The sequence below is a fragment of the Cervus elaphus genome, chromosome 9 (genome assembly GCF_910594005.1).
Source record: "Cervus elaphus chromosome 9, mCerEla1.1, whole genome shotgun sequence".
Classification (NCBI taxonomy): Eukaryota; Metazoa; Chordata; class Mammalia; order Artiodactyla; family Cervidae; genus Cervus; species Cervus elaphus.
In genome coordinates, this window is record NC_057823.1 from 27,752,138 (window position 1) to 27,767,957 (window position 15,820).

The 15,820-nt window shown below is 43.8% G+C and overlaps 1 protein-coding gene across 1 annotated transcript in view; it reads left to right on the forward strand.

Annotated features, from left to right (window-relative positions):
• The first annotated feature begins 7,189 nt into the window (after nt 1-7,189).
• FBN2 (fibrillin 2) overlaps nt 7,190-15,820 on the forward strand; it is a 219,287-nt gene continuing 210,656 nt past the window's right edge. The window contains exons 1-3 of the mRNA XM_043912195.1: nt 7,190-7,448; nt 8,271-8,353; nt 13,679-13,777. Of these exons, the coding sequence (XP_043768130.1) occupies nt 7,195-7,448; nt 8,271-8,353; nt 13,679-13,777 (436 nt within the window). The 5' untranslated portion in view covers nt 7,190-7,194. The remainder of the gene's footprint in view (nt 7,449-8,270; nt 8,354-13,678; nt 13,778-15,820) is intronic.

The following is a 15,820-nucleotide window of genomic DNA, read 5'->3' on the forward strand; positions in this document are numbered from 1 at the left end:
TTCAACATCACTCCTTCCAATGAACACCTAGGACTGATCTCCTTTAGGATGGACTGGTTGGATCTCCTTGCAGTCCAAGGGACTCTCAAGAGTCTTCTCCAACACCACAGTTCAAAAGCATCAATTCTTCGGCGCTCACCTTTCTTTATAGTCCAACTCTCACATCCATACATGACCACTGGAAAAACCATAGCCTGACTAGATGGACCTTTGTTGGAAAAGTAATGTCTCTGCTTTTTATTTTATTTTTTTTTGTTTACTAGTCCAATTTTACTTTATTTTTTCCATTTATTTTTATTAGTTGGGGGCTAATTACTTTACAATATTGTAGTGGTTTTTGCCATACATTGACATGAATCAGCCACGGATTTACATGTGTTCCCCATCCTGATGACTCTGCTTTTTAATATGCTGTCTAGGTTGGTCATAACTTTCCTTCCAAGGAGTAGGCATCTTTTAATTTCATGGCTGCAATCACCTTCTGCAGTGATTTTGGAGCCCCCACAAAATAAAGTCTGGCACTGTTTCCACTGTTTCCCCATCCATTTCCCATGAAGTGATGGGACCAGATGCCATGATCTTAATTTTCTAAATGTTGAGTTTTAAGCCAACTTTTTCACTCTCCTCTTTCACTGTCATGAAGAGACATTTTAGTTCCTCTTCACTTTCTTCCATAATGGTGGTGTCATCTGGATATCTGAGGTTATTGATATTTCTCCTGGCAATCTTGATTCCAGCTTGTGCTTCTTCCAGCCCAGCATTTCTCATGATGTACTCTGCATATAAGTCAAATAAGCAGGGTGACAATATACAGCCTTGATATACTCCTTTTCCTATTTGGAACCAGTCTGTTGTTCCATGTCCAGTTTAACTGTTGCTTCTTGACCTGCATATAAAAGTCGCTTAATCGTGTCCAACTCTGCCTAGATCCCATGGCCTATATACAGTTCATGGAATTCTCTAGGCCAGAACACTGGAGTGGCAAGCCTTTTCTTTCTCCAGAGGCTCTTTCAAACACAGAGATCGAACTCAGGTCTCCCGCATTGCAGGCAGATTCTTCACCGGCTGAGGCACAATGGAAGCCTAGAAACTGGTAGTTAAATCTAAAGTTATGATTACACTTAGGGTCAATTGTTTTTTACAAAGATATCCCATAGGCAGTTCTGTGTGCCTTCAGTTGTGCCACTTAAGCAGACACATAATATCTGATTATCATAATTTTCAGAAGTTGGCAATAATCAGTAGGTTCTGGGGGTAATAGCTTGAATTATTCATTAAAAAGTTCCCCACTGACTGTTCACCTAATGGAAGGGTTTTCAAATAAATTGCTATTTTGGACCAGAGAATACTTTGTTATGGGGGACTGTCCTATAAACTATAGGATATTTAGTGGGATCCCTGGTACTCTCAACACTCTTGCCCCATACACACCATCTTATTGGTATATGAGACAATAAAAAATGTCTCCAGATATTGCTAAATGTATCCCAAAGAGAAAATGGCCCCCAGTTGAGAACCTTGACTTAACAGTTTTAGCAAACATTAATAACTGCTGCCTGGATTATTACTTCATTAAAGTTTGCAAAGTTGTGATTTTTTAAAAATTCCATCATGCCTGTGTTTACATCTATAATTTTTTTTAAGAGAAACTCTTAGACTATCCAGCAAAGGCAGAATAAGTGCTTGATTATTTTATTGATTGATGTTTCTAGAGTAAGCTGTTCTCTAACAATCTCCAAAGTGACCAATTAACTTTTGTTTGGAGTATCATTTGTAATTCTTGAACATTTATACATCTCATAATGTTTAAGTCCCTTGCAGTCATTTTCCTTTTTGACGTTCAGGTTTTCCCACCTTTGGTCAGTGGAATCTTTTTCAAAAAAATTAGGTCCAGTTTCCTTTCAATATGACCCTAAATTGTTTGTAATTTCCTTGCTTTCCAATATGACAAAATAGATAGTCCAGATTAATTTTACATGGCTCTTGCCCCAGACCTGAAATCAGCTACCTACTCAAGAAACCCTCATTCTTTTTAATGGGAAATGGTACATAGGGACCACGATCTGGGCACAATAGGTGTTTATTGTTATCGGGTTGTCACTACAGGTCTTTCAATGCATGGGACTAGGAAATGTGTATTTTAGAATGATAAAGTAAGTTCTGATTATATATATTGGCATGTTAACTAAATTTAACCTAGTGTTTTTACTTTTATATTTAATCTCTTTTCTCTTTTGCTGAAATCATGCTTTCTAATAACTTTCTCCCTCTTTCTCTTTTCCCCCTTTCAATCTCTCTCTCTCTCGCTCACATTACCATTATGAAATAGAATTTCAAACTTCTTTGTGCTCATTTCATCCTTAGGTTATATCTTACTGAAGATGTACAGTTCAAACATTGTGTTTAAATGTAACTTTAAATAAGTATTCTCCCCATTTTTGTGGATAATCACATTATGCCACTAATAAAATATATACATGGCTCCAAACTTAGAACTATAAAACAAGGCATGTTGGAAAGATCTAGGTTCCACCATTATTTAATCCTTCATATCCTCTTCCTTCTCTAACATAACTAATTTTATTAGATTTGGTGTTTACTTCTAGTTTATAAAAAGTACACACATACATATATGCACATGTGTACCCCAGAAAGGTAGCACACAGTATGCAATACCCTGCACCTGACATTAAAATTTTTTATTGTAGTAAAATATACATATGAAACTTATTTTAGCCATATTTAAGTATACAATTCAGTGGCATTAAGTGCATTCACAATGTTGTACAATCATTATCACACTATTAATTTTCAGAACATTGTCATCATCTTATATGAAAATTCTATGAAGTTAAGTGGGCCTTAGGAAGCATCACTGCGAACAAAGCTAGTGGAGGTGATGGAATTCCAGTTGAGCTATTTCAAATCCTAAAAGATGATGCTGTGAAAGTGCTGCGCTCAATATGCCAACAAATTTGGAAAACTCAGCAGTGGCCAACTGACTGGAAAAGGTCAGTTTTCATTCCAACCCCAAAGAAAGGCAAAGTCAAAGAATGCTCAAACTACCACACAATTGCACTCATCTCACACGATAGTAAAGTGATGCTTAAAATTCTTTCTCTAAGCAAGGCTTCAGTAGTATGTCAACCGTAACATTCCAGATGCTCAAGCTGGTTTTAGAAAAGGCAGAGGAACCAGAGATTAAATTGCCAACATCCGCTGGATCATCGAAAAAGCAAGAGAGTTCCAGAAAAACATCTATTTCTGCTTTATTGACTATGCCAAAGCCTTTGACTGTGTGGATCACAATAAACTGTGGAAAATTCTGAAAGAGATGAGAATACCAGACCACCTGACCTGCCTCTTGAGAAACCTGTATGCAGGTCAGGAAGCAACAGTTAGAACTGGATATGGAACAACAGACTGGTTCCAAATAGGAAAAGGAGTACGTCAAGCCTGTATATTGTCACCCTGCTTATTTAACTTATATGCAGAGTACATCATGAGAAACACCTGGCTGGAAGGAGCACAAGCTGGAATCAAGACTGTCGGGAGAAATATCAATAACCTCAGATATGCAGATAACACCACCCTTATGGCAGAAAGTGAAGAACGAAAGAGCTTCTTGATGAAAGTCAAAGAGGGGAGTGAAAAAGTTTGCTTAAAACTCAACATTCAGAAAACTAAGATCATGGCATCTGGTCCCATCACTTCCTGGGAAATGGATGGGGAAACAGTGGAAACAGTGTCAGACTTTATTTTTTGGGGCTCCAAAATCACTGCAGATGGTGATTGCAGCCATGAAATTAAAAGACGGTTACTCCCTGGAAGGAAAGTTATGACCAACCTAGATAGCATATTAAAAAGCAGAGACATTACTTTGCCAACAAAGGTCCGTCTAGTCAAGGCTATGGTTTTTCCAGTGGTCATGTATGGATGTGAGAGTTGGACTATAAAGAAAGCTGAGCGCCGAAGAATTGATGCTTTTGAACTGTGGTGTTGGAGAAGACTCTTGAGAGTCCCTTGGACTGCAAGGAGATCCAACCAGTCCATCCTAAAGGAGATCAGTCCTAGGTGTTCATTGGAAGGAGTGATGTTGAAGCTGAAACTCCAATACTTTGGCCACCTGATGTGAAGAGTTGACTCATTGGAAAAGACCCTGATACTGGGAAAGATTGAAGGCAGGAGGAGAAGGGGATGACAGAGGATGAGATGGTTGGATGGCATCACCGACTCAATGGACGTGGGTTTGGGTGAACTCCAGGAGTTGGCGATGGACAGGGAGTCCTGGTGTGCTGCGGTTCATGGGGTCGCAAAGAGTTGGACACGACTGAGCGACTGAACTGAACTGCGTACCTATTAAATAATGATTCCTTATTCCCTTCTCCCACCTCAGTCCTTGGTAACCTTTATTATCCTTTCTGTCTCAACTGATATCCTTATCAATCTGCACTTTTGTTTGTTTTTTGTTGGATTGTATATCTAGGGCTCACTCATAGGTGTTTAGAGTCACCCTCATTCATTTTTTAAAGCTGTATAGTATTCTACTAAATAAACTATATTCAACCAGGTCCTTATGGATGGGAACTTTGTATTTCTAATCTTTTGCCATTATAAATAGTGTTTCAATGAGCAGACTACAGCATTCGCCATTTAATTTTTTCATGTTTATCTTTTAAATAATTTCTAAATGTGGAATTGGCAAGTCTAAGGATAAATGCATATGCAATTTTAGAACATTTGGATTTGATATGATAGACACAAATAAACCACAGAACTATTTAAGTATTAATTAGAAACCCATTTAATGGGGTTAAATGTTTAGAAAGTATGATTAAAACTGCTATAACCCAAGAGATACTTTATTTAGTTCTTTTAGTTAAAATGAATTTGTTTGAAGGACAGCGCATGATGAATCCTCTATTTCTGTCTTTAAGTTCTTTGGATTTGAATAGATTGGTGTTGCCTCTACTTTTTCTTATGCCTTATGAGAACACTGGTAAGAAGCGATACTACGTTAAAACTCTTTGCCTGACTACAGTGGGGGGAAAAAGGAGGCGGTTATACCAATTCTCAGAGAATTTTGGCCGCCAAATAGTACATCTGGGCAGTTTGGGCCAGGAAAAAAATTGTTTAGGTACAAAAATCTTTAGTTTCTCTAGGCCTGAATAATCCAGACGTTGCTCTCTCGTACTGTTTCCTAAACCATACTTGGATGGCCAGTCCCAGTTTTCAGGGATGTTTGATTTTTAATTATGAAATGATGACAGACGACTGGGGCGTCACATAAATACCATAAAAGCAGAGCCACAAAGGAAGACCCCCAAATCGGGTGAGCTTAGAGGCACGTCTACAGGTCCAGAGGGCAAGTGGCCAGCCAGTGTGGATGCATCAATTGTTAGAGTTTAATCATTAAACAAGAGTCCAAACCGGGAACCGGGGATATGCCCCAAGACTCATTTACCCACCATGCCTGTTCCCCCTAAACACATTTCAGGGGCTCTAACTTGTCTCTGGCTGCAAACTCACGCAGAGTCCTGGCAGGGCTCAACCCGAAGCACACCCCCGGCACGGACTCCCCAGGACCGCGGCGCCTGCAAGCTGCCGAGGTCCCCCGCGGCAGCTCGAGCTCCCTCTTGGAGGCGGAGGGCGCCTTTCAATCCGGAAACGCCCAGCCCCTCTGCGGGTTCCGCAGACTGACGCCGCTCCCGGTGGGGAGGTGGGGGTAGGAGGGCGATGGGGAGAGCTCGGCCTCCTGCTCGGACTGAGGTTGCAGCCAACTCCCGCGCGAGTCTAGTCCTGCTTGACTGAGACTCCTTCCACCTCGGGCCTGGGTCCGGGTCCCTAAAGCAGGACCCGTTCTCATCCTCAACCTTGTGGCCTCTGCCCGGCGGGGAAGTTCAGCTGCGGGTCTAGCCAAGCCCGGCGCATTTAGAGACCCCCGTCCCTGGTCCGTGGCCCGGCGAGGGCGGAGGAGTAGGGAAGGGGCTGCTGCCTTCTTTCCCAAATCCGGTCCCTAACCGCCCCCTCCCCCGTCGTCTGCTCGCTTTGTACAGGCAGTCAAAACAGAGCTAGCGGCCAATTGAGGGGGACGGGAAGCAAAGCCGACTAGCGCCTCGCCCCCTCCTCCCGGGCCCCCCGGCCCTCCCTCCCCTTTCCCACTTCTCGGCTCGCCCTAACCTCGCCCCCATCCCCCGCTCATTTCCTCTCGCACCCAAGCTCGCCAATCTCTCTTTCCAAGCCCCCTTTCCAAACCCTGACCTGCCTCTCCGGCTCGCCCCCGACTCCCTCTCCCCAGTCCCAGTCCTCTCCCCTCCCTTCCCCCTTCCTTCCTCTTCCCCTCCCCCAGCCTCTGGCTCCCCTTGTTCCTCCCCACCCGGTCGCCCCCTTACTCTGTCTCCGCCCACTCTGCGCCAGCCCCTCGGTCAGGGCTGCGCCCCACGTGTGGACGGCGGCGCTCCAGCCCCCACTGACAGCCGCCGCCCGCCGGCCCGCCCAGCGCCCCGCCGGGCCTCAAAACCCCCGCGCCGCGCCCTGGCCCGCCGCATCTTCCCCGGCGTCCAGTCTCCCGCCCTCCCTCTCACCGGCGGCTCGCCCCGGCCCCGCGCACCTCCGCCCGGCTCTTTAGCCGCCGCCGGCGCGTCGCTGTCCCGGGGGACTGCGGGAGAGCCCCGAAAGGACCCCCCACTTGTTTGGGGGGGGCGACTTTTGTTTGCTTTCGGCTTCTTTCTGGTGACTTTTGCAGCTTTCCAAGGTCTGTGCCCGGAGCGCACGGGAATCCGCAGAGTCGCTCCGTTCAGGCCTTTTTTTTTTTTTTTCCTTTTGAGGTCCGCTTTCTTTGTAACTTTACGCCGCGGCTGCTCGGGTTACTATTGTAATTTCCCGCCCCCACCCGCTGGCGGTCCTGGAGTCGCTCGGGGCAGCGGCCCGGGGGATGCAACGTGGACCGCGCGGGGCTGCCGGCCGCTCTGCCGCCGCGCCTCGCCGCCCGCTGCGCTAGAACCCGCACCCCGCTGGCAGCCAGGGGGCCGGCGCTGGGTCCCGGGCTCCCGCTAGAGCAGGGAGCCCGAACGCCCGCGAGTCTCCGGGGCCGACGAAGGGCTTGTTAGACCTGACTTTTTTCGGGCCGCGCAGATTTTGTCTTTGAGCGCTCCCTCTCAGCGGACCAAGGTCCGCGCGCCCGTAGCGCGCGCGATGGGGAGACGGCGGCGGCTGTGTCCCCAGCCCTACTTCGTGTGGCTGGGCTGCGTGGCGCTTTGGGCGCAGTGCACGGCCGGCCAGCCCCAGCCCCCGCCGCCCAAGGCGCCCCGGCCCCAGCCGCCACCGCAACAGGTCCGGCCCGCAGCGGCGGGCTCTGAAGGCGGGTTCGCGGTGCCCGAGTACCGGGAGGAGGGCGTCGCGGCGGCTAGCCGCGTCCGCAGGCGAGGACAGCAGGACGTGCTCCGAGGGTAGGTGGACAGGCGACGCGGGGGCGGGAGGGGGGGACCTCGGCTTGGCAGCTTTCCATCCCAGAACCTAGTTTCCATCCCTCCCAGAACCTAGTTCTGTGGCTAGAGCCGGGGCCCCCTTCCACCAGTAGACCCCGAAGAGTCCACGAAGCGCCTCCTCCTCTTCCTCCTGCCGGCAAAAAAAAAAAGAAAAGAAAAGAAAAACCCTCCCTCGGGGGTTTGTCGGCGGGTGAGTTGGAGGCCTCTGGGTGAGGATCGCTGAGCGCCTGCGGAGCCAGCTCTGCGGGAACAAGCCGAATGTCTGGCGGAAGGCGCGCCTCGGTGCGCCCCGCGCCGCGCGGGGGCCGGTGGAGCCTGCCTGCTCCCCACCGTCGGGGGCGCAGCTCCGAGCCTTTTGTTTGAGGACGTGTGCGGGGCTTTCAGCTCCGTCTAATCATCAGGCCCAGCGCTCCACCCTTGACACGTCGGGGCCAAAGTAACAGTCGATCAAGGAGGGATGGATTTGGGGACGGGGGCAAGGATTTTTGAAACGGAGTGTTCCCTTTGTTCTCTACATCCGGAGGCTAGAATGGTAGCAAATTATATGTTTCCCTGTTTCTTTTCGCTCTTTTTAAAGAGCAGCAACAGAGGGGAGATGAAAGGCAGTGTTTAGACGTTTCTGATCCTTCCCCATTTCAGTGTCTAGCCCATTCACTTCCAAGTCTGAGACCCAAGCCACAGCAGTTTGACGTGTAGTTTTGGTCCTCCGTAAAGCTTAGGAAAACCTCTAATGTATTACCACATCCCTGTCTCAGTGTGTGTGATTTCACTTGTGTCTCGCAGGCCCAACGTATGCGGATCCAGGTTCCACTCGTACTGCTGCCCCGGATGGAAGACGCTCCCAGGAGGAAACCAGTGCATTGTCCGTGAGTGCTAGGCTGGGATCGCAGCTTGGGGCGGCCCGCTCGGCCCCATCCCAGGGCGGACCTTTTGCATTCAGTGGTTTGGACACAGAGTTGCGTTTATAATCCGGTGGCCACTAGTAATGATTAGGGGTGACCCCATTTGAATGGTGGGGAAGAAGCAGCCGATTTGCATCAGTTTAGACTTCACTTCTAGACTGTTGAAGGGCAATAATGATAAAGGTTTCAGAGATAACTTGAAAGTTTTATCTTTCTATGTCTATTAATACAAACTCAAGGGAGAGCGCAGCAATTCCCCAGATAACCCCAAACCACTTTTTCCTGAAAGTTCTCAGATAAGACCACAAGGTGTTTATGTAAATGATCTGCCTTTTGACTCCGCAGGAGGTGTAGACCTTCTGAAGATCAGGCTTTCTTAGGTCTTATTTCTGGTTTCATCTTAGCAGCCACATAACATAGATAAGAAAGGAGCCCTCTCAGAGATTTGGCGTTGACCCAGGTTAACAGAAGTTTTAAAAGAGAGAACTCTTCCACATGGCTTGACTTTTAAGACATTTACATTTAGGATTTCCAGACCCCAGATCTCATAAAGTACAGATTTCCAAAGTGTGAGCCTTAGAACTTCAGAAGTTTTGCGTGTCTGACCTTTGCTGTTTTGATTATTTTATTCCGTTTCCAAAGTGTGTAGCCAGTTCTCCACGTTTTAATTGGAGAAGTCATTAGTTACCAGCTTCACTGTGGTGGACTATGGGATGTCTTATTTCACATGCCTGTGAAATTGTGAGTTAAAGTGTGACTGGCCTTTTCTTGTGTATTTATATAGCATAGCCACATTTGTCTTGTTGGGAGGAGAGCCAGGTATGGTAGACAGCACGTTTATTTAGAGCCAATCTTGACTTTAGATTGACCTCGATGTTTTCCAGGGAGAAGATAATGATGCCATATGAACAGAGAAAAAGGGCAAGCCACACTACCCAAGGGATAATAAGGATGTAGTGGCATCTCTGACTCTATAGTTATTGGTTTTGTGGGTTCAGATAGACCCTAAATGTTATTTTTGTGCAGTTTTTTAAAAGGCATGACATCTTAAGTGTTGTGAATGTTAGCTTCTTATTTTTTCTACCCTAAAAGTCTCACAATACCTGGTAATGAGGCAAAAATAGGAAGCAACAACTGTGTTCTTTAGGATGATTCATAAACATATTAAATAAACCCTCTGATTATAAGCTTTTCCTTTTATTAAAAGGAACGGGAGGGTATTGGATTCCTTTCCCTCCAGCACAGAAGTCATATATGGGAGGCATTTGTGGAGGGTGCATTTACTTTTTCAGATCAGCAGGGCGTTACCGTGCCTGCTTTAAACTTACGTGGCTCCTAGAATCCTGAAACAGCTAACGTCACTCACCACACACCTGCCATACTAGCCGGGAGTGACTTAGACACTGCGGAAAGTCTGACTCACTGAATGTAATGAATGTGGCTGCCATTATTGAGCTGGAGAGCAGCCGAGGAGAAAGGATTGGTTTATGGTACGTGTTGAAAATCTGTAAAGTCAGATTTTATTGGATCAGTGTGGAATGGGAATTCCAGAGAACAGAGCCTTCTAGAATATTTGCAGTAGGAAAAAAAATGTGTATATATGTGTGTGTGTGTGTGTGTGTGTGTGTGTGTGTGTGTGTGTATATATATATAATCCTCCGAGTGTCAGCCTTAAATACTTTTGGTCTTTGAGTAACATTGTGCCCTCTAACTGTTTAGAAGATCAGCTTTGGAAATCTCAAAGTAACAGTGAATATTGTAGCCTTCATTTCTACAACTTATGCTATTTGGATGCTTATGAAATACATTGGAATGTACAAGTACCATAACTCTATAAAAACATAACTTTGAAATGATCTCTATATCTCTAAGAAATATTTATAATACTTGTGTCAAGAGATATCTACAAAAATATCTATTAACACATTTAAATGGTAATTCAAATACCCAAGACTAAAATAGTGTGCAAAAGAGAGGGAGAATGTAATGCACTTATATTCTCTTGGGTGTGTCTCATCTAAATTTTAGCATAATATTTTGCATTGAGTTCAGTAGCTCACTTATTTTGATATTGAAAACTAAAGTATATAGAGATAATAACTGAATTGAAAACATCATAAAGTCAAAATTAGGAATTTTCATTCCATGAAATTCTGCCATTTGGAGCAATGTGAATGGGCCTACGGAATATTATGCTTTGTGAAATGTCAGACATAAAAAGACAAATACTGTATGATATCACTTATATGTGGAATAGAAAAAATAATACAAATAAATGTATGTGCAAAATAAAAACCAGACTCACAGATACAGAAAACGTGTTTGGCTAACCCTGGTAACTCAGCAGTAAAAAAATCTGCCTACATTGCAGGCGCTGCAGGTTTGATCCCTGGATAGGGAAGATCGCCTGAAGTAGGAAATGGCAACCCACTCCAGTATTCTTGCCTGTACAAGTATTCTCCCATGGACAGAAGAGCCTGGCGGGCTACAGTCCATGGGGTCGCAAAGAGTTGGGCCCTGAGCATGCAGGCACACACCGCACAGTGGTTACAAAGGGGAGAAGAAGGAAAGGGGCAATTAAGTGCATGGGATTAGCACATACAAACTGTTATGTGGGAAGTAAGAAACAAGGGTATGTTATACAGCAAAGGGAATTTTAGTCATTATCTTGTAATAACATAATGGATAATGGAGTGTAATCTGCAAAAATACTGAACCACTGCACTATACGCCTGAAACTAGTATAATATCGGTAATCAATTAGACTTCAGTAAAAAAAAGAATTTTCATCCCATGACTTTCTTACGATAACAAATTATTTATTACATTTATTGGCTTCCCACCATATAGCAGAAGAAAAGCTCTGAGGGGACTTAGAAAAAGAGAATAAGTAAAACACTAATAGAAAAGGAGGACCAAAGATTAATTTCCTCATATATTTGTACATCAACATTTTTTCTTTATAGAAAATTATTATAATGATCAACTCCTAGAATTTTAATCTGGTTGGCCTTGACCAGGCTTCATGAGAAGATATTAAAATAAAAATATATTTCTCAAACTACTGGAAACCTAATGCATTTTGAGTTGAATCTGTGTTTTGTTGTTATTGTTCTTAATTATGGCCTGCGAAAATCACTGAAGTATTTCCAAACTTCCAAATATTTGTTTCCAAAATGATGAAATTGACTTAGTTTCCATTTGTTTCTTTCTTTAAATTCTTGTTAGGACATGAAGCAATGGAAAAGTTTGCTTATTAATTTTTTGTTGTTGTTGTGAAATTGTGCTATGAAGAGCATGTTGATCAGTGGAAAAACAGTGGGAAGGGGTTGGCCCAGAACCATACTGTTTGAGACCTGAAGAGACATCAGAACATTCCAGTATAATCCCTTTGTTTTATTTTACCAATGAGAGCACTGAACCCAGAGAAGCTGTGGGTTTTCTCCAAGCTTGCAGTGGGTCAATGGCAGAGCCGGAGCTCAACCTCAGACCTCTTGCTTAGTACCATTCATTTACTCTCCACTGTTGACTTGAGTCTTCTCCCAGCATCACTGAAATCCCAACACCCGGGTCCTCTCTACATCCCTCTCTGGTATTTCTGGGCCTCATTTTTTCCCCCCCAATTGTGGTAGGGACAAATACTTAGATGAGATATACTATAGTTTTATATGAGTGTGAAGAGAAAGAGCCTAAGCATTCTGCTTTTCATGGGTTCACAGATGTAGAGGGTAGACCTGCGGCCAAGATAGGGATCTGTCTGAAGCTGACCAGTCTCCAGTCCATCAGATCTTCTTTGGGTTTAGGACCTGGGAAGGGGCACTTGGTATATAACCTAAGCCTAAACTAAATGTCTTTGGAGCAAACTCTGAGAGATAGTGAAGGATAGGTAAGACTGGTGTGCTGTAGTCCATGGCATCGCAGAGTCAGACACAACTTAGCGACTGAACAACAAAACTAAATGTCTCCTTGCTGCTAATGAGGGGGCTTTGAGATAAAACAGTATTTTAATAAACTTCTGTCATTGGAAAGTTATTGGTGATCACTAAGTCCAGTACATTTTAAGAATAGTCAACTCCATGGCAGGAGCCTTGTTTGTGCCTAAAATCGTTTTTTACTTTTACTCTGGGATCTATGACATCCTCATTGTACTAATGGAGATGCAGGCTGTATTATGTGGGTGTCAAAGGCAATTTGGAGAAGCAAAACAATTATTGAGTTAGTTTACTTCTATAAAACACACCCTTTACAATATGTACTGAGGGGGCCTCATATCTCTTTGAAAATTGTGAGACTCCTCACTAGCAGAAGATAGGTACACACATTTACATACATATGTACAGCTAGTTTCAGGACATTCCCGTTACTCTCCTCTTCCTGTCTTCATCCATCCATTCATGGAGCATTAATGGAGCATTAAAACACTTGCCTAATGCTTTGCAGAGAGAGAATTCAGTTGTGGTTATAGAGATAAATCAGCTCCTAAGTGAAACTGACTCTGTACGGGAGAGACTTCCCATTTGAAGGCTACTGATTTTGAAGATCTGTGGTATGTGCTGTGTCAGTGAGCCTAACATTCTTTGCTCTGATGACCCTCATACCTTCGAGGTCACAGCTGCAGGAGGCTTTGACTCTCCCTTCATCAAAATGTCGCAGCAGCTTTTCTGAGCAGCAGGAATAGGCTAGGTTGTGGAGGTAATACAGGAGAAGAACGGCTGGAGGGAGGAGAAAGAGAATTATTAAGGGGAACAAAGATTGATGATGGGGCAGGTCAGATACCAGCCGGGAAGGAATGTGTATGGAACCCCTGGGGTTTTGCCAAGTCGTTAGAGCGTGGAGTCTCCAGCTCAGCCAATTTCACTTTCTCTGTCTCCTGTGAAGGTCCTTTACAGACTGGGCTGTGTTTTCTGAGGGTACACAAGACGTCTGGGTTTCCTCAACTCTCCTTGCTTCCTAGGATCAAGTCTGTCTTCTCATGGTGAATTCTGAATATAAGCCCTCTGCCTTGAACGGAAAAGATGACCCATACTGATAAAGAGTTGAACAGTTAAGATTATGGAAATTAAAGTAGCTTCATTTGTGTGCATTTTTATCATAAGGATACTTAAGAGACTCATTCACTTGTCTACAGTGGGTACTTTTGTTGCATATCTGCAATTAGGCATCATATATAGCACATATTTTTATATCTTAGTTTTTCAGCTTTATTGTTTTTAGCTATAGCTTCTTTGGTTTGTAGTCAGTGGCTTATTACCTGTTTGTTCACACGTTTCCCTGTTGTGCTTTCCACAGCAATATGTAGAAATAGTTGCGGAGATGGATTTTGTTCACGTCCTAACATGTGTACTTGTTCCAGCGGCCAAATATCACCAACCTGTGGATCAAAATCAAGTACGTTTTTCATATGTGACCTTATTTACTGCGTTATCTGTGAGTCATCTTTTGAATAAATGGTAAATGTCCTTTTCAATGAGGCTGTGGACCCATGATTATTTTCTGCACTAACTAGGTCAGTACTAATCTTTAGAGTAAAAATCTTTGGTGGCTTAGCTGTTGCCAACAACAACTAGGGGCTAATGGGGTGGTGATGAAGAAAAACGATTTCGTACTGGTCCAGAAGATGCGCGTCTACTGAGTGAAAGAGCCTGGATTTAGTGAGAAGTAATTCTTTGTAATAGCTGGAATTTACTGTGTTTTACCGGTACTTATTACAGGTACTAAGTGTTTGACTATATCATTGTATTTAATTAAGCCTCACATGACTACAATGAGATACTATTATTACCCTATTGTCAGAGAAGGAGATTGAGGCCCACATAAGTTTTAACTCACCCAAAGTAAGATAGATTTGAATCCAGGGCTTCTGATGCCCAAGTCCGTAGACTCAAATCCTCAGCTTTATTTATTGCCTTTGCTTAACTCCTATGTCTCGTATACTGTTTTGTGGGTTAACTAAAGGGGAAGGAGAAGAGCACTGAGATGATAACAAATATTTATTGTGTACTGATCAGATGTTTTACATATATTAACTTATTTTGCTTTACACATACTAACTCCCAACAGCTCTGTAAGATCACTGTAACCGTGGACTAAAATTGTGCTTTACATGACCTAAGGAGGAATTGTTGGGTCTTTAAGGTCCAAGATCAATCTTTTAGCACAGTATTTAAGGAAATGTTTTATAGCCAAGTAGAAGCAGTTATTATTTATGTAATTGCTCAATAATTAATACTTATCTACCTCAAACTAATATGAAGTTGTTATACTTTTAACATTTCTTTCTATAAATTTTTCCTAAGTAAAAGTAATAGATAATCTGTCTGATTGAGGAATATAAGATTCAAGATTCATACGACAAATGTCATTGTCTCATGATGAAACTTTGATTAGTGCTCTAGTTTCATTTTCTTTTAAAATATCATGTAATTGTTTAAACCTTCCAAAACCCATTATGTAGAATTTCTCAAGACTTTCTTGACTACCCTGAATACCGTTTTCCTCCACTACTGTCCGATCCTTCCCTCTGACTGCCTAGAAGATACCATTCCCCATATCTTCGTTATTCTCTTCTCTTAGTTTTCTCAAATATACCCTCAGCAAAACACCCAATCCTGGAGAAACATTTTATAATTCAGTTGTTTTATTCCTCTATTGGGACAGCTGAAGAATCATTGGCTGACCTTCAGTTTGTGGTATATAATTTAATAGGAGAATCCCTGAGTCATTTGGCCTTGAGTTATACTGGCTGCTTTTCCATCAGGAACTTTTTTCTCCTCTCTAGTCCTCATGGTGCTCCAACTTCACAAAGCATTTACCACCGTTAAACACTATTTCTTGAAAAGCTCTCTTTTCCCTTCGCTTATATGAAAGTAATGGCTCCCAACACTCCTTTTCTTGATCATTTTTTCTTAGTATCCTTTCTGTATCCCCTTTATTAGCCTTACATTCACAGTTAAGTATTCCCAAAGTTCTGTCCTCCCTAGGTGAACTCATTTGCATATATGTCTTCAACTCCTGCTAATATGGGCCTTCCCAGGTGATGCAGTGGTAATCCACCTGCCAATGCAGGAGATGCAAGAGACTTGGGTTTGATCCTTGGGTGAGGAAGATACCTGGAGAAGGAAATGGCAACCTACTCCAGTATTCTTGCCTGGAGAATCCTCATAGACAGAGGAGCCTGGCAGGTCCTCTGTCCATGAGGTCACAAAGAGTCGTACACGACTGAGTGACTGGGCAAGCACTAACCAGTATGTTGCTAACTTATAATGATTATCTCTAGAGCAGATCCATCCACTGGGCTTCATATTCACGTGTCCCATTTCCTACTGGACATCTCCACTTGAATGAGTAGTAGGCATCCAAAACTGTGGCATGAGACTCTTGGTCTGTGGCTGACAACGGTCTGTTTCTTCCACAGTTGCCATCGTCCCAGCA